The sequence below is a fragment of the Scyliorhinus torazame genome, chromosome 4 (assembly GCF_047496885.1).
Source record: "Scyliorhinus torazame isolate Kashiwa2021f chromosome 4, sScyTor2.1, whole genome shotgun sequence".
Classification (NCBI taxonomy): Eukaryota; Metazoa; Chordata; class Chondrichthyes; order Carcharhiniformes; family Scyliorhinidae; genus Scyliorhinus; species Scyliorhinus torazame.
Window position 1 is genome coordinate 267,628,059 of NC_092710.1, and position 24,879 is coordinate 267,652,937.

General features: G+C 48.7%; 1 protein-coding gene across 1 annotated transcript in view; it reads left to right on the forward strand.

Moving 5' to 3' along the window:
* The window catches only part of LOC140410927 (gamma-aminobutyric acid receptor subunit rho-2-like), a 113,117-nt gene extending 92,296 nt beyond the window's left edge, over positions 1 to 20,821 (forward strand). The window contains exons 5-9 of the mRNA XM_072499770.1: positions 6,009 to 6,091; positions 10,089 to 10,229; positions 13,131 to 13,283; positions 14,650 to 14,846; positions 19,434 to 20,821. Coding sequence (XP_072355871.1) covers positions 6,009 to 6,091; positions 10,089 to 10,229; positions 13,131 to 13,283; positions 14,650 to 14,846; positions 19,434 to 19,745 — 886 coding nt within the window. The 3' untranslated portion in view covers positions 19,746 to 20,821. The remainder of the gene's footprint in view (positions 1 to 6,008; positions 6,092 to 10,088; positions 10,230 to 13,130; positions 13,284 to 14,649; positions 14,847 to 19,433) is intronic.
* The last annotated feature ends 4,058 nt before the right edge of the window (positions 20,822 to 24,879 follow it).

Below are 24,879 nucleotides of genomic sequence, written 5' to 3' on the forward strand. Positions count from 1 at the left end.
AGTAGAAAAGGAGGCCCAAGCCATAGTGGAAGCTGTGCGACATTGGAGGCATTACCTAGCCGGTAGGAGATTCACTCTCCTCACTGACCAACGGTCGGTAGCCTTCATGTTCGATAATGCACAGCGGGGCAAGATAAAAAAACGACAAGATCCTGCGGTGGAGGATCGAACTCTCCACCTACAACTACGAGATCTTGTACCGTCCCGGAAAGCTGAACGAGCCGTCCGATGCCCTATCTCGCGGCACTTGTGCCAACGCACAAGTGGACCGTCTCCAAGCCCTCCACGAGGACCTCTGCCACCCGGGGGTCACTCGTTTCTACCACTTTATAAAGGCTCGCAACCTCCCTTACTCCGTCGAGGACGTCCGAACAGTCACCAGGAACTGCCAAATCTGAGCAGAATGCAAACTGCATTTTTTCAGGCCAGATAGAGCGCACCTGATAAAGGCTTCCTGTCCCTTTGAACGCCTCAGTTTGGATTTAAAAGGCCCCCTCCCCTCCACCGATTGCAACACGTACTTTCTTAACGTCGTTGACGAATACTCCCGCTTCCCCTTCGCCATCCCCTGCCCTGACATGACCGCGGCCACGGTCATTAAAGCCCTCGGCACCATCTTTACCCTGTTCGGTTTCCCCGCCTACATCCATAGCGACAGGGGGTCCTCCTTCATGAGTGACGAGCTGCGTCAATTCCTGCTCGGCAAGGGCATAGCCTCGAGCAGGACGACGTGCTACAACCCCCGGGGGAACGGGCAGGTAGAGAGGGAGAACGGAACGGTCTGGAAGACCGTCCTACTGGCCCTACGGTCTAGGAGTCTCCCAACTTCCCGCTGGCAGGAAGTCCTCCCGGATGCCCTTCATTCTATCCGGTCCCTGCTGTGTACCACCACTAACCAAACGCCTCACGAGCGCCTCCTTGTCTTCTCTAGGAGGTCCGCTTCTGGAACGTCACTTCTGACATGGCTGGCGGCCCCGGGACCCATCCTGCTCCGGAAACATGTGCGGGCGCACAAATCAGACTCGCTGGTGGAAAAGGTACATCTACTCCACGCAAACCCACAGTACGCCTACGTGGCGTACCCAGACGGCCGACAGGACACGGTCTCTCTGCGGGACCTGGCGCCCGCCGGAGCTCCCCACCCCCCCACCCCCCCCCCCCCCAACACAAATCACCTCCCCCTCACTCCCGCCGGTGCACCCCACAGCCACCCTCTTCCCGGGGGGATCGGTTCTCCTCCCAGGCCCATCCAGGGGTAAGGAAACAGAGGGGGACAGCGCGATGCTCCCAGAGTCGACCGGACCCGAGCCAGCACCACCACCCGGGCTGAGACGATCGGAAAGGGCGACCAGAGCACCATCTCGACTCATCGAATCGACTTAAGATGTATATAATTCAGTGGCCCAGTAAAGCGGCATTGTTGTAAATAGTTAACGCTGCAAATCGGGTAAAATGTGAATAATTCGGTGGCCCAGTAAAAGCGGCATGATTGTATATAGTTCAATGGTTAAGGTACCGACCCTGTAAACCCCTACCACCATACCACCCCGCCGGGTTCTTTTTTAACAAGGGGAGAATGTGGTGGTATGTATTAGGGGTAATACGGTACACCAGGAATGCCGAGGAGCTATTGGAGGACAGATGCTGGATCCCGATTGGATCCTCCACCTACTGGGCTCCACCCAGATAGGAGGCGTATAAGAACCTGGGTTTAACCCCCGCTGCTGCATTCTGTGACTGAGCTGCTGGGGAACGAGTCTGAACAAGTCTGCTCAATAAAGCCTCGATTGAAGTTCTTTACGTCTCGCCTCGTGTGTGATCGATGGTGCTACACTCCCCAATGACATCCTGTACACAGTCCTCAATTCTAGCCGCCAAGATCTAGGCCAGTAACTTGGCGTCTACGTTGATCAAAGAGATTGGCTGTATGACCCACAAGCCTCCGGGTCCTTATCCCGTTTCAGAATGAGCGAGATGGTGGCCTGCGACATCGTAGGGGGTAAACTCCCTCTGTCTCTTGCCTCATTAAAGACCCTGACCAGCACTGGCCCCACTATCCCGGCAAATTTTTTGTAAAACTTCACCAGATACCCATCCGGCCCCGGGGCTTTACCTGACTGCATGACCTTCAGGCCCCCCAATACCTCTTCAATCCTGACCAGGGCCCCCAGTCCGTCCACCAACCCCCTCCCCACTCTTGGGAAGGTCAGTTCGTCCAGGAATCGCCTCATCCCCCCCCCCCCCCCCCCCGGGTTCCCCCGGGGGATTCCGAAGTGTACAGCTTCCTATAAAAGTCCCTAATGACCTTGTTCAGCCCTGCCGTGTCACCCACTAGATTACCTTCCTCATCCACTACCCTCCCTATTTCCCTAGCCGCTTCCCTCTTCCTCAGTTGCTGTGCAAGCATTCTCCTGGCCTTCTCCCCATGCTCATAAATCACACCTGTAACCTTTCTAAGCTGCTCTACAGCCTTGCCTGTAGTCAACACCCCAAATTCATCCTGCAGCCTCTGTCGTTTCCTGAGTAACTCTGGCCTCGGGGATTCCGCATAAGTCCTGTCCGTCCGTAGAATTTCCTTAATCAGTCGGTTCGTCTCTGCCCTGTCTGTCCTGCCCCTGTACGCCCAAATTGAAATCAGCTCCCCTCTCACCACTGCCTTCAGTGCCTCCCAGAGCACCGCTGCCGAGACTTCTCCAGTATCGTTCACCTGCAGGTAATTCTGCCTGCATTTCCTCAACCTCTCGCACACCGTCTCGTCCGCGAGTAGTCCAACTTCCAGCCTCCATGGTATGCGCTGAAAGCTGTCCTTACAAAACTGCAGGTCTACCCAGTGCAGAGCATGGTCCGATATGGCAATTGGCAAATATTCTGACCCCACCATTCCGGCCAGCAGGTCCCTACTCACAACAAAGTAGCTGATTCGGGAACACACCTTGTGGACCTGGGAGTAGTACGAGAACTCCCTCGCCGTCGGCTGGCTAAATCTCCACGGATCTGCTCCCCCCATTTGCTCCATTAACCCGCTCAGTTCCTTTGCCATCGCTGGCAACCTGCCCGTTCTTGAGCATGACCGGCCCAGGCTCGGGTCCAGGACCGTATTAAAGTCCCCGCCCATGATCAGCTTACGCGGATCCAAGTCGGGGATCTTCCCCAGCATCCTCCTAATAAAATCCACATCGTCCCAATTAGGGGCATATACACTAACCAGGACTACTCTCACCCCTTCGAGCTTACCCCTCACTATAACAAACCTGCCACCCCCATCCACGACTGTGCCCTCCGCCTCAAATTGTACCCTTTTATTAATCAGGATCGCAACCCCCTTCGTCTTAGAATCCAGCCCCGAATGAAAGACCTGACTGACCCAGCCCTTCCTTAACCTAACCTGGTCTGCCACTTTTAGGTGCGTCTCCTGCAGCATGACTATGTCCGCCTTCAGAACCTGCAGATGCGCAAACACACCCGCCCTCTTCACTGGCCTGTTTAACCCTCTAACATTCCAGGTGATCAGCCTGGTTGGGTGCACTTCACCCCCCCCCCCCATCTCTGCCGATCAGCCATCCCCTTTTCCTTGGCCAGCCCCCCAGCCATGTGTCGCGCTTCATCTGGCCCGCCCCCTGGCCGGCTCCACCCATGACCCACTGTTGCCATGCCCAGTTTCCATCCCCGTCAGCAAAACAACTCCCCCCCCCCCCAGCAACACCATCCTATCACCTAACCCCTGCTCTAATCTAACTATATGCACACCCCCCACCTCGGCTACCATTGACTAGCCCCACTCAGCTAGCCTGGGGCTCACAGCCTCGGCGCCAGCGAGTCTCCCACCCATTGTTCCCAGTCACACCTCCCCCGACCCATCCATACCACTTCCCCAGATCAGCCCTACTTAAGCAAACACTCTATACAAGTCCTAAACAACCCCCACAATAGCACGATTCAAGTTAAACAAGAAATAAAAGAGATAAGAAATAACAGGCACTCTCAGACCTTCCCATACAGACACAGGAAAAGATTGCACAAAGTTCCCCTGAAGCATCCATTTTAACCCAACCCTTTAACTGTTTTCTTTATTATTCTCCCCCCAGCCAAACTCCAACTAATCAGGGAGCCCAAAAAGGAAACATTCAGGTAAACTACGCAAAAAGCACGCAAAAAAACCCACATCTCTACCATCTTCCATCACCCTAAAAAGGTCGAAAAAACGGACCCAAACATGCAGCCAATTTTCAAAATGGGAGGGACACCACATTTACTTAAAAGTTCTGACATGAGTCCAAACGTCCTCAGCTCAGGGCTAGCCCTTGCTTCTTAACGAAGTCCATCGCCTCTTCGGGTTCCTCGAAATAGTGGTGCTGACCCTCATACGTAACCCACAGTCGTGCCGGAAAAAGCAGCCGAATTTGGCCCTCGTCCTAATTGAGGGCTTTAAATGACCAATTATTGAACAAAATCTTCTGGCTGGTTGGAGGAGTACTGGGTGAGAGGGAAAGTCTGACAGCTCACCCTGCTTGGACCTCGGGTGGGAAAAGAGAGGAGGAACTCCCATCACTGGCCCCCTTTTTAGATCGGGCACCCCCAGGTCTGCTCCCATTGGGTCCTCCCTTACCACGTGGCCTTGCCATCATGAGCCCCACTAACCCTCTCCCTCTCCCCTGACCCCTATCCAAATCCACTGAAAGATCCTATAAGTGCCTGGTCCTGTGGACTTTTGGCACTTCGAACCTGGGGACTGCTTGTAGTCCAGCAGTTTCCACCACTCCTGGTAGTGTTGTTGGGACTAGAGAGCTAATCATATTGTCAGGCAGCATTCTGAGGCAAGACTCCCTCCCAAGTGGTGGCAGAATTCCCCCAGTCTCAGAGCATTAAATCTTGACTTCGGCAGGAGTGCATTTCTTTCTGACTCTTCAGGTGGTGAGATGGGAAACCCACTATCCAAAATGTCCTGCCCTGTGTTCAGTGTTGTTGCAATGAAAAAGAGTGAAAATACTTTGGGCAAAGTATTTCTGTTATTTTCATATATTGCAATGTTCCATTTATTTATGGGGAGGCAGTGGCATAGTGGTATTGTCACCGGGCTAGTAATCCAGAGACCCAGGGTATGTTCTGGGGTCTCGGGTTCGAATCCCGCCATGGCAGATGGTGAAGTCAATAAATATCTGGAATTAAAAATTCGAATGATGACCATGAAACCATTGTTGATTGTTATATAAACCCATCTGGGTTCGCTAACATCCTTTCGTGAAGGAAATCTGCCATCATTACTCAGTCTGGTCCACAGGACACTCCACAACAAAGTGGTTGACTCTTAAATGCCTTCTGAAATGGCCCAGCAGGCTACTCAATTCAAGGGCAATTAGGGATGGGCAATAAATGCTGATCCAGCCAGCGATGCCAACATTCCATGAATGAGGTTTTTAAAAATGTTATTTATAGATATTCCTCATTGCATTGAGTGAAAAATCCTTGGTATGAGGAAATAGTTGACAGAACGGCCGATCAGGAATCTCCCCACTGAATTCTCCATGGCTTATTCTGATGAGGGCTAATTCTATAGTGGAGCATATCTGGTATGGAGTGGGTATATTGCTGTCAAAGCAGTGGGCCTACAGTACCTGATTTCTTTTTGTCCATCAATTTATCAACCCTCATGAACAAGCTGAAAATACTGGGAAACCAGGAAGGGTTGGACTATTTTCCCCACAAAGGGGCCCATCTGGTTATCCTGTATTTACTGCGCCAAGGTGACCCAAGATGCACAGGACCTGGAAAATCTCCACTGGCATGGTTTCCTGTTTTAGTTTAGGAAGTTGCCTTAATCTTTGGGCTATGGTGATCTTGGGAGTTATGGCACCGGAAATCGAAAAAAAGGTCTAATTAATTCCATCCTGAAGACATGATAAACCTATTGAAACACTGAATTGATGTCTACTTCATGGTGGTGGTCAGAGCTGGATCGTTATTCATTGTGTAACATTGACAACTTTACAAGTGATCTATTTGCTTTGTAGGGTTACAGTAACAGCGATGTGCAACATGGATTTCAGCCGCTTCCCTCTCGACACACAGACCTGTTCCCTGGAGATAGAGAGCTGTAAGTCATGTACACCATGTGCTTGTTCAGTGCATTCTCACTGCACTCCAGGCTTGACTAAGGGTATATTTAAACCCTCCTTGCCACTCAACCAAAAACCTTTCAGTATTTAGGTGAATTGCACTGTGGCTAGCTATGTTTTTGCAAAACATCTATCTAGCCATTGTTCTTGTTACCACATCATTCACCCCATTGAATGTAAACATTGGCGGAACTGATGGATTTTCTGCCCAAAACAATCCGAGATTGTTTAATTGGGAGAAAATCAACTAAACCTGGACTTCTGACAGAAATCCAATTTTCTGGGCAGCACGGTGATGCAGTGGTTAACACTGCTGCCTCATGGCGCCGAGGTCCCAGGTTCGCTCTGGGTCACTGTCCATGTGGAGTTTGCACATTCTCCTCGTGTTTGCGTGGGTTTTGCCCCCACAACCCAAAGATGTGCAGGGTAGGTGGATTGGCCACGTTAAGTTGCCCCTTAATTGGAAAAAATGAATTGGGTACTCTAAATTTATTTTAAAAAAGAAATCCAATTTTCTACTTGCAGGCAGAGATTCTGTTGACTTCTCCAAGATTATCATCTAATCTTTTTATTCGTCTTCCACCATAGTGGACAAGGCTCGGTAAGATTTTGGTGCTGGGAATGGAGATGGGCTAGTGCAGTATTTTACATCCCTGGCCTGCATGCCAGTTCCCGGGCTCTATCACCCTGACCATCTTACCAAAGACAGATGTTGTTTGCGGAAGGTGAGTGCGGGTAGTGGGCAGGAGGGCGAAGCCACCATGAGCGGTCCACGTATACGAGTGGGAACCAGATATGTTAAAGTAAAGGTGAAGTCGCCATAATCCCAAATGACCATAGGCTGTCCACTTTCAGGCAGAGAGCTGACTGATGGTGGTTGACCTGAGGATCACCACACCTCAGACGAGGAGCAAGGTTGAGAAGGCGGGGCCTTCATGAATAATCAGATATAAGACTGTGGGCAAAGGAGGGGCACACACACCGGCATGGACAAGTGGTGTAAGGCATGCCATGCGTGCAATGAAGAAGCGGGTGGTTAGGGGGGTTGTCTTTATTTAATTAAAAGTCGATTCTGTTTCTATGCCTTCTCCAGAACCTCATTATGGAATGGCAAAAATCAAGGCCCATAAACTCTATGCCAAAGTTGGATTCTATTCTGGGGATCTCAGGTACCTCAGACTCTTGGCCCTGTTGGGCTGGGTAAGATCTGCGGCGGCGAGTATTCACTGATGTCTGCCCCCCCCCCCACCCGACCCCAAGTGCTGTTTTGCAAAAGGCCCACCTGCTGTTTGTCCTGGATTTTTGAGACTGCTCTTCTTCCATCAGCTTTTCTTCCATCAAAAGCAATGATGCAAAATTTGCTTCCATGATAATCTGTGGAAGCTTAATTAGGGCAAGTAAGGTACAAATAAAAAGCCAAGCAATCTCCGTATTCCAAAATGTATTGGACGTTCAATAATAGCACTCTAGTTCAGAGCCTGAGATCACACCCATGAGGTTTTACCGAGTAGGTTGTCTACTGGGAAAGGACTTCAAGGTCGTCACTACGTCATAGGGTCCTGAATGGCATAGCATTCATGTGGTACCTGACTGCTTGTGGCAGGCTCCTCCGCCACATTAATCAAGTATGCAGTTGGAATGGTAGCCAGCATGATTAAAGTGAGGAGGTCAAATTGATCTACTTTAGGAAGGGTGAAGGCACACAGAGAATGAGAGGAACAAGGGACAAAGCTGCAGGGGACTGGTCCGAGGACAAGCCAAAGCCCAAACTGAACTGTAAATAGACACCCCTGTAAATATGTGCTCTGGCCACAATGGGGATTGTAACAAATGTATGCTGACCAAAGGGGGGCCATGGCCATAGCGGGAGAGAAGACAATTACTATAAATATATGTCGGAATTCTGTTTGCTTTTATTATTTGGGGGTGCGGTTTTGGGATATGTAACCTATGAATTGTGAATTATAACATGTGAAAACCCAATCAAAAAACACTTTTAAAAAATTGATCTACTTTAACAGTTCCTCAACTCCTGGGCAGAGCAGTTTAAAATCAACCCCGATTTATAAATACAGTGGTGAATCTGGCTGCGTAATGTATCTTCACTCTGTGACAAACATACCAGATTGATGTTGTACAAAGAGGTAATGATCAAATCTAATCCAAACTAGCAATCCAGACCTTCCTATCGTTTGCCATTTCAACTCACCATCCGACTTTCATGTCCACAAGTTCGTCCTTGGCCTGCTGGTCCAGTGTAACTCAACATAAACAGGAGGAATAGCATCTCATCTTCTGATTAGGCATGTTTACAGCCTTCCGGATTTAACATTGAGTTCAACAACTTCAGACTGTGAATTCTCTCCTCCGCCTTCACCCCATTTTTATTTCTATCAATTGATTTTCATTTCTTCCATCCATCCAATTTTCCCCTCACTATTGTCCCCTTCCCCCCACCCCGCTCCACTTGGGTCACCTGTTTCCTGTTCCTAGTTGCCTTTTACACATTGCTTACCTTTGTTCTGCCATTAACACACTCTGATCTTTTAATGTGCCACTATCAGCGCCCTTCTTAGCCTTGATCAGCACCCTTTACATTCCCTTTGTATTTCTGTCCATGACATCTTTGTCAACCTCCACCTATAGCTGGTCCTCTAACCAGCCCCACTGCTCCACGCACCCCCCCCCCCCCCAACAGTATAAATCTGACCCTATTTCCAGTTCTCCGAAGCTTTGACAAATAATCATCCAGTCTCAAAACGTTATCTCCCTTCTCTCTGTTACGCGAGGTAGATATGAGGATATTGGGTCCAGAAATTATATCGCGGATGCAGGAGACAATTTAGGGGTGAATTAACTGAGGGAAAATACTACTATCACAGAGTCAGAGGGATACACCCACATTTGTCCGATTTAAATTGTCCCAATCAAGCATACACTCATGGGAATACACAGGATGCCCCAGATCCATTGTTCTTCGGGACACTCCTGCCTGACCAGCTATTAGGCCATTACAGAATCTAATGGCTTCTTTGTCCATCAATGGGAGGTTAGTTGCATGTCAAAAGCATAGCTCCGTCCTTTTGTATAAACGGAAGTAGGAAATCAAACAGCCACAGTAACGATAACAGGTTCAATTCTGGAAACCCAACAGAAGCTTTGTTTGAGTGGCTAGGTGGAGCATAGAGAGAGAGAGAAAGAATCCTCTTTTGAACAGGTACAGGAGACGGCTTTGGAAATTGACCAGGAGAGATCATGAAAGTTGCCACCGAGACAGGCTTTGGAAAAGGGTTCTGAACGAATGTCTCTAACAGAAGAAAAATTACTTTGTAAGTGCAAGTATTTCCTGTGTAAGTGGAATGAGAGCTGCATGTTCTGTTAAAGTATTGTTTAATGGGAATTAGTATGTTAAGGTTAAGAAATGTATGTAATCTGTTATTGCTAGAGTTGAAGTTTAAATGTTTAAATATAGTTTTTTTTCTTTTGTTTCAAAGTTTGTTTATAAAATAACCAAGCCCTATTTATTATAGTATCACTCCAGGAACAAATCAATCTTTCTGCACTGTCTTAAAACTTTAAAAATATTATGGTTCTGGTCCAGTCTCTTAGCCACTGTTGAGAGTTGACCATGCGTCCGTAATACTCTCTCCACAAATGCTGTCAGACCTGCTGAGATTGTCCAGTATTTTTTGTTTTTGTTTCAGATTCTAGCATCCGCAGTAATTTGCCTTTAGCACTCTATTTTTTTGATTGAATATTGTGAATCTAAAATGGAGGTGCACTGCTCGTCAGTGAAGGTGCTTCTGCACCAAGAGGTACAATCATTGAGTACATTCCGTGAAATTCAAAACCTGATGTAACTGGGTGATTTTGTATCTAAAATTAATGTTAGAATATCATTTGTTCACCAGAGGCTGGGTTTGCACAATCCAGTCTCAATGTCACAATTAAACATTGATATCTGTTTTGTGGCAGATGCTTACACTGAAGATGACCTTATGCTGTATTGGAAGGATGAGAAAGAAGCACTGAAGACAGATGAGAAGGTCTCTTTGTCTCAGTTTCTCATCCAGAAATTTCACACTACCTCTAAATTGGCTTTCTATAGCAGTACAGGTGAGTGTTCGTGTATGACACATGAATTGCAATTTCACGCAGTTTATTTGGTATTCACACAGATTATAAAATAGCTGAACAACAGCCTTGCTTTATTTTTTATTTTATTTTTATTCAGCTGCTTCAATTTTATACATAATAACAAACCCCAGCCCCCTGCTGTGAAAACAAACAGCCCACAAGAAGATCCCTCCCACCTCGCCTAGCTCCCCGCACCCTCAATCTCCTTCTCCTCCCCCACGCCCCCAAAATGGTGCCCAGCTTTTTAAAGTGCAGAATAAAGGGATGCCATCTCTGGTAGAACCCCTCAATTGCCCCCCTCACGGTGTACTTAACTTTCTCGAGATATAAAAACTCCATGCCATCCCCCAGCCATACTGAAACACTGGGTGGAGAAGCTGCCCTCCACCCCAGCAGCACCTATCTTCGAGCAATCAGCGAGGCAAAGGCCAGAATGTCAGCCCCCGCCCTGGCTGCAACTCCGGCAGGTCGGACACCCCAAATATGGTACCCGAGGGACAGGGTTTCAGTTCAATTTGTAGAATCGGCGACAGTGCTGAAGGAGACCCAGAATCCCGTGTGTTTAGGACACCACCAGAATATGGTTAGTAGGACCCCGCCCACATTGCTCACACTCATCCTCCATTTCCGCAATTAGCCTTCACATCCTGGATTTGGTCAAATGGGCCTGATGCACTACCTTCAACTCGGATCATCTGTAACCCAACACATGACAACGTTGCATTCACCCTACGCAGAGCCTCGCACCATACCCCATTCTCCATCTCCTACCCTAACTCCTCCTCCCACTTAGCCTTTACCCCCTCTACAGACATTGCATCTTCCGCCATTATCCTACCATAAATCCCCGACGTACTAACCTCCTACAGCCCTGTTAGTGACAAAACCCTCTCCAACAACGAGATCTGCGGCATCACCGGTAATGTCGGATAGACCTTTTTCGTGAAATTATGAACCTGTAGATACCTAAAGGTTTCTGCCTGTGGAAGCCCAAATTTCTCTGACAACTCTTCCAAGCTCTCAAATCGCCCCTCCAAAACCAAGTCCCTTCCACCCCCTTCTCCTCCCATCCCCTAAACCTGGCATCCACCCTCCCCAGCTCAAACATGTGGTTCGCAAAAATCAGCACCAACTTCGATACCGCCCCCAATTTAAAGTGCTGCCGAAATTGTCTCCATGTCTTCAGCGTGGAGACCACCACCGGGTTCGCTGAATACTTCCCTGGAGAAAATGGCAGCAAGGCTGTCACTAATTCCCTCAACCCCAACCCCCACACGACCCTGACTTCTTCGGCACCCATACAGCCTCAGTGTCCTCCCACCACCCCAGCACCTTCTCAGCATTTGCTGCCAATTAATATATCAGGTTTGGCAACACAAAGCCCCCTGACTGCCGTTCCCTCTGAATGATCTTCTCCTGAATTCTAGCTACTTTGTCCACTCAATTAAAGGCAAAGTCAATTTCTCCACTCCCCTAAAAAAGGATTTCGGCAGAAAAAACACTGGAACAGAAAGAGAAACAGTGGCATCATGTTCATTTATTCTGACTGAATTCTGCCCGCCAAAGACAGAGAGAAACTATCCCAGCTGGATTCTCCATTCGCCGATCGGTCGGAGAATCCACGTTTACACCGGAATCGGGGGCGGCACCATTTTTGCAATGCTCCGCCCCCTCAAAAATGGCATATGCCATATGGACGGCCTCAGGGCATCACCTGAGGCCCTCCCCCGATGCTCTGCCCCCGATGGGCCGAGACCCTGACGGCATCGCTCGAATGGGCTCACACTATTCGGGGACCTCGCGTGGCAGCTGCAGACTGAGTCTGCTGGCAGTGGGACGTTCGGCGTGGGCTGGGGGTCTGGTGGGGGGGTGGTCCGGAAGTGGCGAAGCTGGATTCAGGGGGGCAGTTTTTGGCAGACCGGGTCCGCGCGTGGCCAGTGCCATGTTGCACACCGCGGCCGCCGCAGTGTGCGAGGTTGGGGCTGATACAGCTAAAGGTGGTATATAGAGCACACCGTACAAGGGTGAGGATGAGCCAGCTCTTTGAGAGGGTAGAAGATGTGTGTGAACGTTGTGGGGAGGGGCGGGGGGTGCCCGCAAACCACATATATTTTGGTCCTGTCCAAAGATGGAGGATTACTGGAAGGAGGTTTTTAGGGTAATCTCGAGAGTGGTGCACGTGAAACTGGACCCGGGCCCTCGGAAGGCCATATTCGGGGTGTCAGACCAGCCAGGGTTGGAAACGGGTGTGGAGGCAGATGTTATAGCCTTCGCCTCGTTGATCGCCCGAAGACGGATCCTGTTGGGGTGGAGGTCAACCTCTCCATCCTGTGCACTGGCGTGGCGGGGGGGACCTGCTGGAATTCTTGACTCTTGAGAAGGTCAAATTTGAACTGAGGGGAAGGATGGAGGGGTTCTACAATTCCTGGGCGTTATTCATTATGCACTTTCGAGGATTGGATTACATCGAACATTAGGGGGGATGGCTGGGAAGGTTGGGTGGAGGGGGGGGGGGGGCTGTGTGTGTTAATGGCGACTATGGGTGATTCCTGATTCCTTTTTGACATTTGTTTATGTGAACATGCGGGCTAATGTTTGGGGGCTTGGTGGGAGGATGGGATTGTTGTTATTGATATGGGGATTGACATTGCATTCGTTACTGATTATTGTTTATTGTTGGATGTAAATTTGGAAGAAAATGTGAAAAAGGAGGAGAATAAAAATATTTATTAAAAGAAAGTGTCCTGAGCACTACGTTGTGGAACCTTTAATGGATCCTTCAAAAATGTAGGGTGCTTTTGAGGTCCAAAAGTGCAACCTTTGACTTTGAGAAAAATGCACAAAGAATCTATATTGACAAATATCTGCTTTCACAAATAGGCTGGTACAATCGTCTGTACATTAACTTCACTCTGCGTCGCCACATTTTCTTCTTTTTGCTACAAACCTACTTCCCAGCGACTCTGATGGTCATGCTGTCCTGGGTGTCATTCTGGATTGATCGGCGAGCTGTACCAGCCAGAGTTTCACTAGGTAAGCAAAGATTCATTTTAATCATGCCAATTGACTTTTATATAATTATGTATGTTACTAAATAAATTAAAATCTGGCAGTTGCAATTACTACACTTTTTATCTTCACTGTAAGGAGCCTCAGACGAATGATTCAGTTGACTTTGATCCAATTATAGCTACAATTTTATCACTTTACCAGCCGACAACCTGCTCAAAAAAGGAATCCCTCCTGCGATTAATAGCAATGTCAAAGTTCAATCCCCGTTACAATCCCACACAAGACCCCCAAATTTTGTTATGAACCAGTTAGGGACCAGTAACTTCCTTTCAAAGTAGGTGAAATTAGAAATCCCAGTTACTTATGAAGAGAATAAAGCCGCAAGACTGCATTGTTTCAAACAAGCAGAAGAAACTTTACTATACAAGAATCAACAAAGCAAACAGTCAATACCATCTATCTTATACTATCGAATTAACACAAGGGAAACATGAGTTAACAGTAACTGTGATTGAGCACATCAAACAATTGCACATTAAATGGTAGACCCAAACAATACAGGCCCCTCTGAGCCTCTCAGCAACCCACCCAGACATCACTCATCCATGGTTTATCACAATGAGTCACAAAGGTTTGTTCAAACTCAGCCTTCTTCACAAGAAATTCCAGCTTCTCTCCTTCAAAAAGCTAGTCTGATCCCAAGCTAACAGCAGCTCTACTGTACCTAAGTTCCATGGGTACAATCCTTACCCAAAAGGTACACCATTCCAAATCTCTCTCAAGTTTGCTTCCAGGTCCAGCCACCTTGGTTTTCTATTCTAGCTGAGCTGACCTGCTCTCGAGGCTGCATCCCACTCTGGCCATCTGGAATTGTAGGCTCGGCCTCCGTCCAACAATACAGATTCTCTGACAGAGCCCTGGAGGGATGATTCAGTGCCCAATATTCAATTGTATTACAGTTAATGGTATTAAATATCAGGTACTGTATATAATGAGTAATCTGCTCCCTGATACCATCTGTTTTGGCCCGAGATGAGTTTCTACCCCTGAATGTTTCACTTTGTTTCCTCTAAAACAAAATCAAAATGTTAGCAAACATCCATCTAAGATAATTGGTGTCTTAATCCTTACCTTATTGAGGAAGATAATTTAGATTTATTCCCAGAACTATGCGTTCTCTTTCTTTAAAAGATTTAGAAAATTGTCTTTTTAATGAAATGTGAAGGAGGTAGGGGTAAAATATATTCCACCGGTAGGGACGATTCTAATTTCTTGGGAAACAGCTGCAATATTTAAAAAAAACTTTACAAAAATTAAGTCAGCAGTAATTCCCCCCCCCCCCCCAAGTAGAATGGAATGGTATTTTTCAGGTTTTCTCTAATTCCAGGTATAACGACAGTTCTAACTATGTCCACCATCATCACGGGTGTGAATGCTTCCATGCCAAGGGTGTCGTACATTAAAGCTGTGGACATTTACCTGTGGGTTAGTTTTGTGTTTGTCTTTCTCTCGGTGTTGGAGTACGCAGCTGTCAATTACCTAACTACAGTGCAAGAGAGAAATGAAAGGAAACTCCTGCAAAAGGTGAGATCAACCAGCGACCCATCTGTACGATTGACAGCATTTCACCTGCAATGAGCAATACGTTTTAAATGTGCAATGTCAGGTTTTTAATTTTTGTGGGTAACCGGCTGCCTACATCCTGCTCTGGACTAAGATCCGTTAACCCATCACTGTCATTCTCAACAACCACCACTGGCTCTTTAGCTTGTGATGCACTGAATTCATCATAATCCTTGATGTTGCTTGCAAATCCCTCCGTGACCTTGCCTGCTCTAACTCTGCCCATGTTTATTTCCATCACTGTTATGCACTGATGACCCACAGCCGTTTTAGAGCTAGGCAGCTATTTTTTTTAAGGTCTATGTGCAGATTTGGTGAGAAGCAGATTTTCCTGTCACCTCTGGGCCCTGTGTTGAAATCCAGCCTGCGCTAATGGGAAGAACACTTGAGACCAGAAGTTGTGCGTATGTTCATACATTTTATTCATAACTGTTCTCACTTGTCAAAGGATCGATAACGAGACGGTATGGGTTAAGGTGATTTGCATGAGGAGCAAAAGTGATGTTGATGTGTTAGGCAGGTCGGTTCAGTGTGGACTGCACTTGATGCAGCGATGCGAGTAACAGACCTCTAACACTGTAGAAGATCCAACACGGTTTTATTGAACGATAGAACTAACATACATATTTAACTGTGGGTCGACACTGTACTGAACTGACTGGAGACCTTGCACTAGCCTGACCAGACGTACTGTTTGCACTGTGCTAGCTCGTGGACTCTGACTGTCTCAGTAGCTGGGTCCAGAGAGAGCGGGAAACCTAGTGCCCTCTGGCTTTATAGTGGTAGTGTCCAGTCTGGTGATTGGCTGCACTGTGCTCTGTGCTTACTGGTCATCCTACGTGTCAATCACTGCCTGTCTGCACTTCATTATATACATGTGTGGATATTATGACAGATGTGAGAAAAACCCTTTTCCAAGCAGCGAGTGGTTCACTTCTGGAATGCACTGCCTGAGAGTGTGGGAAAGGCAGGTAAGACTTCGTACTGTAACAATTGTGTCACTGGAGTGTAACTCGGTCTTCATTCTGGTAGGGGATTTGGCTGGCACACAGTTCCTGTCCCTCTTTAAGTGCTAAGCAAATATTGCAGCACACCAGACAGATGGGCCTTTCTGACCAGTCCCGTTGCTTATAGTTTGGTAAATATCCAGGGGTGATCTCGGACTTGCGTAAATTTACTGCATCCGTCAGGGAGCCGGTGGAATTTATATGTGCTGCCAGCACATGTAGGTCCTTTTTCGGACCTAAGTTGAATTCTGTTGACCCCAAGGTGATGTATTGTAAATTAAGAAGATTTGTGCTTCTTTTTCAATTGCCCAATCAGAAGTACAGGGACTCTGTCTGACTGGCAGGCTCTCATTAAATCCACTACTCCTGTGGGTGAGTGACTCTCGTCAAAAATTTACTCCACCTCCTGAAAAATCAAAAGTGAGGCAGCCACAGCTCAGCTGGATGGTCCGGGGCGAAGTCTCCTCCGCTCGGCTGGGTGGTCAGGGGCGAAGTCTCCCCCGCTCGGCTGGGTGGTCCAGGGCGAAGTCTCCTCCGCTCGGCTGGGTGGTCCAGGGCGAAGTCTCCTCCGCTCGGCTGGGTATCCTGGGCGAAGTCTCCTCCGCTCGGCTGGGTGGTCCAGGGCAAGGGGGCCTCCACACGGCTGGGAGGTCCAGGGCGAAGTCTCCTCCGCTCGGCTGGGTGGTCCGGGGCGAAGTCTCCTCTGCTCGGCTGGGTATCCGGGGCGAAGTCTCCTCCACTCGGCTGGAAGGTCGGGGCGAAGTCTCCTCCACTTGGCTGGGTGGTCCGGGGCGAAGTCTCCTCCGCTCGGCTGGGTGGTCCGTGGTGAAGTCTTCTCCGCTCGGCTGGAAGGTCCGGGGCGAGGCTTCCTCGGCTCGGCTGGGTGGTCCGGGGTGAGGCTTCCTCCACACGGCTGGGTGGCCCAGGGCAAGGGTGCCTCCACACGGCTGGGTGGTCCGGGGCAAGCCCGCCTCCACACGGCTGGGTGGTCCGGGGCAAGCCCGCCTCCACACGACTTGGAAGTCTGGGAAGAGACTGTCTCCACACGGATGGGAGGCCCGGGGCAAGGCGGTCTCCACACGGCTGGGTGGTCCGGTGTGAGGCTTCCTCCGTTTCGCTTGGAGGTCCGGGGCAAGGCTTCCTCCACACGACTGGGAGGTCCGGGACGAGACTGTCTCCACACGGATGGGAGGTCCGGGACGAGACTGTCTCCACACGGATGGGAGGTCCGGGACGAGACTGTCTCCACACGGATGGGAGGTCCGGGGCAAGGCTTCCTCCATACGGCTGGGTGGTCTGGGGCAAGCCCACCTCCACACAACTGGGAGGTCCAGGACGAGACTGTCTCCACATGGCTGGGTGTCCGGGGCAAGGCTTCCTCCGTTTCGCTGGGAGGTCCGGGGCAAGGCTTCCTCCGTTTCGCTGGGAGGCCCGGGGCAAGGCGGTCTCCGCACGGTTGGGTGGTCCAGGGTGAGGCTTCCTCCACATGGCTGAGTGTTCGGGGCAAGGTTTCCTCTGTTTCGCTGGGAGGTCCGGGGCAAGGCGGTCTCCACACGGCTACGTGGTCCAGGGCGAGGCTTCCTCCACATGGCTGTGTGTCCGGGGCAAAGCTTCCTCCGTTTCGCTGGGAGGTCCGGGGCAAGGCGGTCTCCACACGGCTGGGTGGTCCAGGGTGAGGCTTCCTCCACATGGCTGGGTGTCCGGGGCAAGGTTTCCTCCGTTTCGCTAGGAGGTCCGGGGCAAGGCTTCCTCAGGTTCGCTGGGAGCTCCGGGGCAAGGCGGTCGCCACATGGCTGCGTTGTCCGGGGTGAGGCTTCCTCCACACGGCTGGGTGTCTGGGGCAAGGCTTCCTCCGTTTCGCTGGGAGTTCCGGGGTGAGGCCATCTTCACCTGGCTGGGTGGTCCCGGGCGAGGCAGTCTCCATTCGGCTGGGTGATCCAGGCGAGGTCACCTGTGCTTGGCTGGGTGGTCTGGGGCAAGGCGGCCTCCACTGGGCTGGGTGGTCCGAGGTGAGGCCTCCTCTGCTTGGCTGGATGGTCCGCGGAGAGGCCGCTCCAGCTCGGCTGGGTTGTCCGGGGCGAGGCCTCCTCCATTGAGCTGGGTCGTCACCATGCAGCCATTTAATGGCCATTGGGATGGTAAATGGCTCAGGGTGAGACACCCACTCCCAGGTGGGAGGAAGCCTTGTCTCCAAGGTTTGCGGGCCAATTAAATAACTGGAAGCTCTGGTCCTGATACTGACACAAGGAATGGTGGCCACTGCTGGGACTACAGGCAATACCTTGGATCGAAATACTCAGGTAATCTGGGGTGTTGCTGGGGCAAGGCTGGCAGGCCTCGGTTGGGCGTAGACTTTAGTGGCCATGGTGGCTTTTGTTCGGAACTGGGTATTTCTTCCACTTAGCCTGGCAGCCTCATCAAGTAGCATCCATACCTGCTGCTGGTTAAATCCCAAGAGCGGTGGGAATAGGTCTTTCAGTGGCTATTTATTGGCCATTTAGGGGCCTCAATTTGCCCAAGAGTGAGTGGGCTACCTGATGCCTCGCCCACTGCTGGCATCCGATTTTTTGCCCGCCCTGCCAGCCTGCACGGGGTGTAAAATTCTGCTGTTTGTTTCACCGCTGTGGGTGTGAGTGCCTGCACTAACAATTTCAGCAACTCTGGCCTCAGCTTTTGGGTGAAAGACATGAGGTAATGGAACAAATAAAAGATCATCATCATCCTTCAGAAAAACAGCATGTCAGGAAAGATTGTCACATTGGATTCCTCGAGAGAATCAGTGGACATTAGTCTAGCTTCTCCAATTTGTCCAAGTATAATAATCTTTATTATTGTCACAAGTCGGCTTACATTAACACTGCAATGAAGTTACTGTGAGAATCCCCTAGTCGCCACATTCCGGCGCCTGTTCGGATACGCGGAGGGAGAATTCAGAATGTCCAAGTTACCTCACAAGAATGTCTTTCGGGACTTGTGGGAGGAAACCAGAGCACCCGGAGGAAACACACACAGATACTGGGAGAACGTGCAAATTCCACGCAGTCAGTGATCCAGGCTACGAATTGAACCCAGGTCCCTAGCACTGTGAAGCAACAGTGCTAACCACTGTGCTACCATGCCGCCTCTTGCCTCAAAGTCACTAGGAATGAGGAAAACATTTCCTCCTGATTCTTTTCCATAAGCGAAGAGACATACACCAAGTTCAGCACCATCAGGTACATCAATCCTTCTTTCTCTCTGCACTTACTGAAATGTCCTTTGCCTGTTTTTTTTTTGAGGCACGCTCAAATCCAGGTCCTAGTGGGTACAAAAAAAACACATCACAAAGCTGATGTAATTTGACGAATTGTGTCCATTCCACTCAGAGGGCCGAATTTTCCTGACCTCATGGGAACGAGACAGCTCAACAGTGTTCCCCCTCCAAGCAACAATGCTGGCGGGGGGGGGAGGGGGGTTGCTTGGGAGGGGCTGGCGTGGGGATGGGATGTTTATGTTCCTGTTTACGTTTGAAGCACTAGAATGTTCTCTTCTCTTTTCTCAGTTTCCCTGCACATGTGGAATTGCCAGCACCAAGGACTTAATGTTTGATGGTATCTTAAGTGAAGCGGATGCCAACAGCCTGGCTGGATATACCAGAACTTCGCTAATTACTGATGACCGAGTCAAGCAGGACAGGATGGTAGTTCACTTACCCATTGGTGGAGAATCCAGTTCTCAAAAAAAGAAACGCCTTCGGGAGTTTGTTGGCATGCGGATCATTAAGAATACCCACTCAATTGATAAATATTCCAGAATGATATTTCCAGCATCTTATATATTTTTTAACTTGGTATATTGGTCTGTATATTTATAGATTCTTGTTCGAACAGGCTTTTCCCCCTTTAAAACCAAAGCAAGTATGTTCTGTACACAAAAAAAATGAATACACTTGTGTACAATATTACTGCATTCAGTAAGGAATTTCATTTTTGGCTTAAAACGCGTTTAATCAATTGAGTTGCCTTGATAGCCATTTTACATCTGCAACAACCTAAATATACATATTTATTTTTTATGCAAAGGAAAATTGGTTTAAACTGAATTCCGTAAGGAACGGAGTTTAGGCACTGACCTGTCACCTTCGGTACCTGGAGTCAAGAATAGGCCCGGAATTATGCGATGAAAGTTTCCTCTTTCTGCCTGGTTGTAATGGTCAAATGTGAAACAAACTTTGGTTATCTAATTCCTAGTGGGCTTAGGCAACACAAAACTATCCCTAATTGATATTATCCATAATAACTGGGAGGCCACAAAATGGTTGATGTGGGTGAGGAAAATAAGGTCACACTAGTGTAGGGTGGCGTTCTTCTGAGCCAAGGCTTAAAATTATTGTGGGAGCAGGGAAGAGGGAGCTTTACTCTACATCGAGCCAAGCTATACCTAATCTAGCAGTGCTCGCTATTGATAGTGGGCACTTGATCTGGAATATATTCCATTTTCCAACATCATTTATGATACTAGCACACAAATGCTAAATTAATTTACCTGAAATCCTGCTCAAGTGCGGACATTCGCCAACGCAAAAATACAAACTGACACTCGTAGAAAGAAGAATTTAATCGACTGTGGTCCGCTGAATATAATTTCAATATTGCACAGTTTGAATTTTTTTAATATTTGAAGATGTAACTTTTGAAGAAGCATTTTTCTTCTATCATGGGCATAACACAGGTGATAAAATGGCTTACATTTGGTGGTTTAGTTATAGGGAGTGAATCTTGTTGAATGACCCATGTTAAATGGTGATACATAAAGTCTACTTATTGATGCATATTTGTTGCAATTTACATATAAACGCAAAATATTGCAATAAAGAGAAAGGAACATGAATTGCAAAGAAATATTTTGACAACTTGCCTGTACAAGAATAAAAATGTGTTTCTTCTTCAATTTCCTTTTTGCCTCAGTCACGACAATGAGCTTTTGCACGAAGCCTGGATCATCCTTGCAACCCAATCTGTAGAGGTCATTTCAGTCAGCTTACTTTATCATACACTTGCATGCATAAAACGACTCGCTCTAATATATTAAAAGTCAATTATATAGCATTTTTAATGTAGAAAAATGTCCCAAAATCTTTGACAGATGAAGAAAAGAACCCCCCATCCTGCCATGAGAGGGCTAATGAGCTGTCCAAAACCCAAAGAGATACATTCTAAGCAAGGTTTTAGACTTGAAGGGAGGAGCTCAAGGTCTTGGGGAATAGGGAGAGAGTTCTGGAGATGCGGGCCACCAAAGGTTGGAGCAAGGATGGGTAAGTGCAGAAGGCCAGTGGCAGTTAACCCGGGGTTTGGAGAGGTTAGAAAGTTAATTTGGTAAAACTGCGGAGGGGCAGTGGCAAATGAGAATCAATGCAGACCAGTGTACAAAGCTAGATGTAAGTAGAGGAAAAAAGTAATGCTCGTACTTCGTGGATGGTGTTGAGATAGGCAAGGGTTAAACTGACTAATTGTTGAGTCAATGAAGAAGAGTGATCAATAAAGTCAATAGAAAGTCCAATTAAAGCTGAAAGCAGTTAGAATGCAAGCTTGAATTGTATTGTGCTACGGCCAGGCTGTACTTTGGGTACTGCATCTCATTCTGATCAAGATATAGGTGACAATCTAACACTAGAGGCAATGCAGAGAAAAGTGACCAGGCTAATTCCGAGAACTGGAATTGACCGTGCATGTTGGAACTCTGACATTAGGATCAAATGGATGTCCCTTGCCTGCGCTGGAGGCTCAATTTTCTGTGTGTCAGTGGTTACCTCCAAGTTCATGGGTGGCTCCCAATTCTGCAGGCCCAAAAAGAGGACTGGCAGTTCTGGAGCTTTGGCAGCCCTAAACCTGATGAGGTGGGCCCTGCTGAGGCAGGCCAGAAGCTGTGAGGGTACCTCATCATGGAGCTGGTAGGCCCCTTGGATCAAAGAGGACATTTTGTTTAATAAATTGTTCTGGTGTAGAGAAAAAATGGTGACTGAAGAAATATTGGGAAGAATATTGAGTGAATTGTTGAAATCCAGTGACTAGATTGCGCAAGGACAGGGCAATACGCTCACTATATTGACATTCAATAGCATTACCATCGCTGAATCCCCCACGATCAATATCCTGCGTGTCAGCAAGTGCAGGCACGGCACATCCATCTGGGGTTACCATTGATCAGAAACTGAACTGGACTAGCCACATTAACACTGAGGCTACCAGGGCAGGTCAAAGGCTAGGAACCTATGGTGAGTAATTCACCTGCTGACCCCCCAAAACCTGTCCACCATCTACAAGGCACAAGTCAGGAGTGTAATGGAATACTCTCCACTTGCCTGGATGAGTGCAGCTCCAACAACACTCAAGAAGCTCGACACCATCCAGAAAAAAGCAACTCGCTTGATTGCTTCCCCTGCCACAAACATTCAAACCTTCGACCACCAACGACTAGTGACAGCCGTGTCTACCATCTACAAGATGCACTGCAGGAACCCGCCAAGATTCCTTAGCCGCACCATCCAAACCCACAACTGCGACCATCTAGAAGGGCAGGAGCAGCAGATATCTGGTAGCGCCACCCACCTGGAGGTTCCCTTCCAAATCACTTGCTCCTTCACTGTCGCTGGGGCAACGTTCTGGAACTCTCTCCCTAATAGAACTGTGGGTGTACCTACACCTCAGGGACTACAGCGATTCAAGAATTCACCATCAACTTCTGAAGGGTAACTAGGGATGAGCAATAAATGCTGGCCTAACCAGCGACACCCACATCCCATAAATGAATTTTTAAAAATACATAACATGACAACCATAATATGACAGCACAAAATTACAGGAGCACAATTTTGCAAGTACTTAGAATGGATGGAATTTCACTGTAAAAGTAACAGGATAGCAACGTTTGCCATTATTGATGTAAAAATTGGACTTTCGGCAACTACATGTGCAGTTAAATGCAGAAACCAAAATTTTACCTTCAAAAACTATGAAAGCAGTATTTTATTGTCTGACAATGTGAAGTTCCAGTGCTGACTTCAAAGATTATGGGGCAGAATTCTCCGTCAGCTGATGCCAAAATTGGGAAAGGCAATTGGGCGGAGAATCGGTTCTGACACCAAAATAGTGGCAGGTGCCAATTAGACTCCAAATCGCAATGCTCCAGCACCTCGACAGCAGAGTCAATGCGGTCCGGAACGCTCGTATAGTAAACACTGCATATCATTAGTGGGCCTGACCCCGTATTCTCCGGGGTCTCCGCGATGCTCCATCTGCAATCGGCCAAGTTCCTGACAGCACGGTTCACTTGCACTTTTAAAAATCATGAAACCAGCGTGGCGGCTGATGAGGGAGAGAGAGGGGGTATGGAAAGTGTCCAATATCGCCATCGTTTGCTGACAGTTGTGCTGCTGGCCGGGGGAGTAGCGAGAGGTGGGCTGTGGGGTCGGGGTGGACGGGCACGGAACACCATTGCCACTGCCGGCAAGATAGCCATGCAGCTGTGCACACCGCTAACAGCCAATTTTGAACTTAGTGCCACGGGTCATATTGGTGTCCCCCCGAGGGCACCCCCCTGGGTGTCCTCTGGCCCTAGCTGACCTATCAGCTGTATTGACGTGCTCCAGCACAACCAGTGCCATTTTTGGCTGGGATAAGTGTGTATGGGGAGTTTAATGTGTATATGTGGCTGCAGCTTGTCAGCCTCCCAAGTGTCAATCATGGACCTGGTGATTCCCGCACCATTTTTTATTGGAATCGATTGTGTTCCACGTGGCACCGGTGGTAGCCGGTTAATAGTCATGGAAACGGTCCTGGTGTGGTGACAGTGTTTCAGTCGTGAAAGTCCACCAATTCTGCGTTGGCGTCAACACAGTCTCAGAAACGGAGAATCCCGCCCATGGATAAAAATGTCAAAGTGAGGACATGTTCATTCCAGGTGAGTACCCTTTTAGCAGCATGTCAAGTATTCATTACTGCCAAAATAAAGCTCTATTGTGCTGAAAAACAATCCTTTAGGTGCGGAGTCTCAAATCTTTAAATTTTATTTTTTGATGGTAATCTTAAAAAAAAACAGAACATTTTTAGTACTTATTCTTTCTGTCTCATGTCTTACTTTTTTAATCCAACCTCTCTTTCCCTTGTTTTATTTCACGTTCTGAACCTGGTTTGGCATTGAATTTAATGTTGGAACTGGTTCAGACTCTGCACTGCTCATTGATGATTCTTCAAATGATTGCTTAAAGAGATACATAGCTGACTGCATTGTTCACACAGATTCCAGGTGCTCTATAGAGGGTGCTATGATTTTTGGATGGTTAAACTTGCTGTCCTGAAGCCCATAGAAGATATATGGGCTTGTGCAAGTCAAACGATTGTCTAATTCTATTCAATCGCCACTCAAGAGCAAGAGCAGGCCTGACACATTTTCAATTAAACACATACTCCACGATCTAAAATTAATATATAATAGATGAGGGAAACTTTGCACTAAATCCAAATTGAGATATGGGCCGGGATTCTCCGAGCCTCCGCACCAAAATGGCACTCGGCGCGGGGGCGGAGAATGGGGTCTCAGACCCGCGATCGGGTCCGACACCGGGGCCCGATTCTCCGGCGACTGGATAATCAGCAGCAGTCGCACATGCACGGTCGATGCGGTGCCGGCCGGGGGCCGTTGAAAGAGGCCCCCCAACGGCAATTCTCCGCGGTCGACCGGCCGAGTTCCCGCCGGCGTGGTTCAAGTATGGTTCCACCCGGCGGGAGCTCGGCGTTGCGTCTGCAGTGGCTGTCCTGGTGGGGGTGGGGGGGATCAGTCTCCGGGGGGGGGGCCTCCACGACGGCTCGACCCGTGACCGGGAGCCACCGATCAGTGGGAGTGCGTGATCTTGGGGGCCTACCTTCTGCGCCTGCCGGCGGAAACGGCGGCCGCGTACGGGAGCTGGAGCAGCGCGGAGCACTTCAACACCGTGCTGGCCCCCTGTGGGC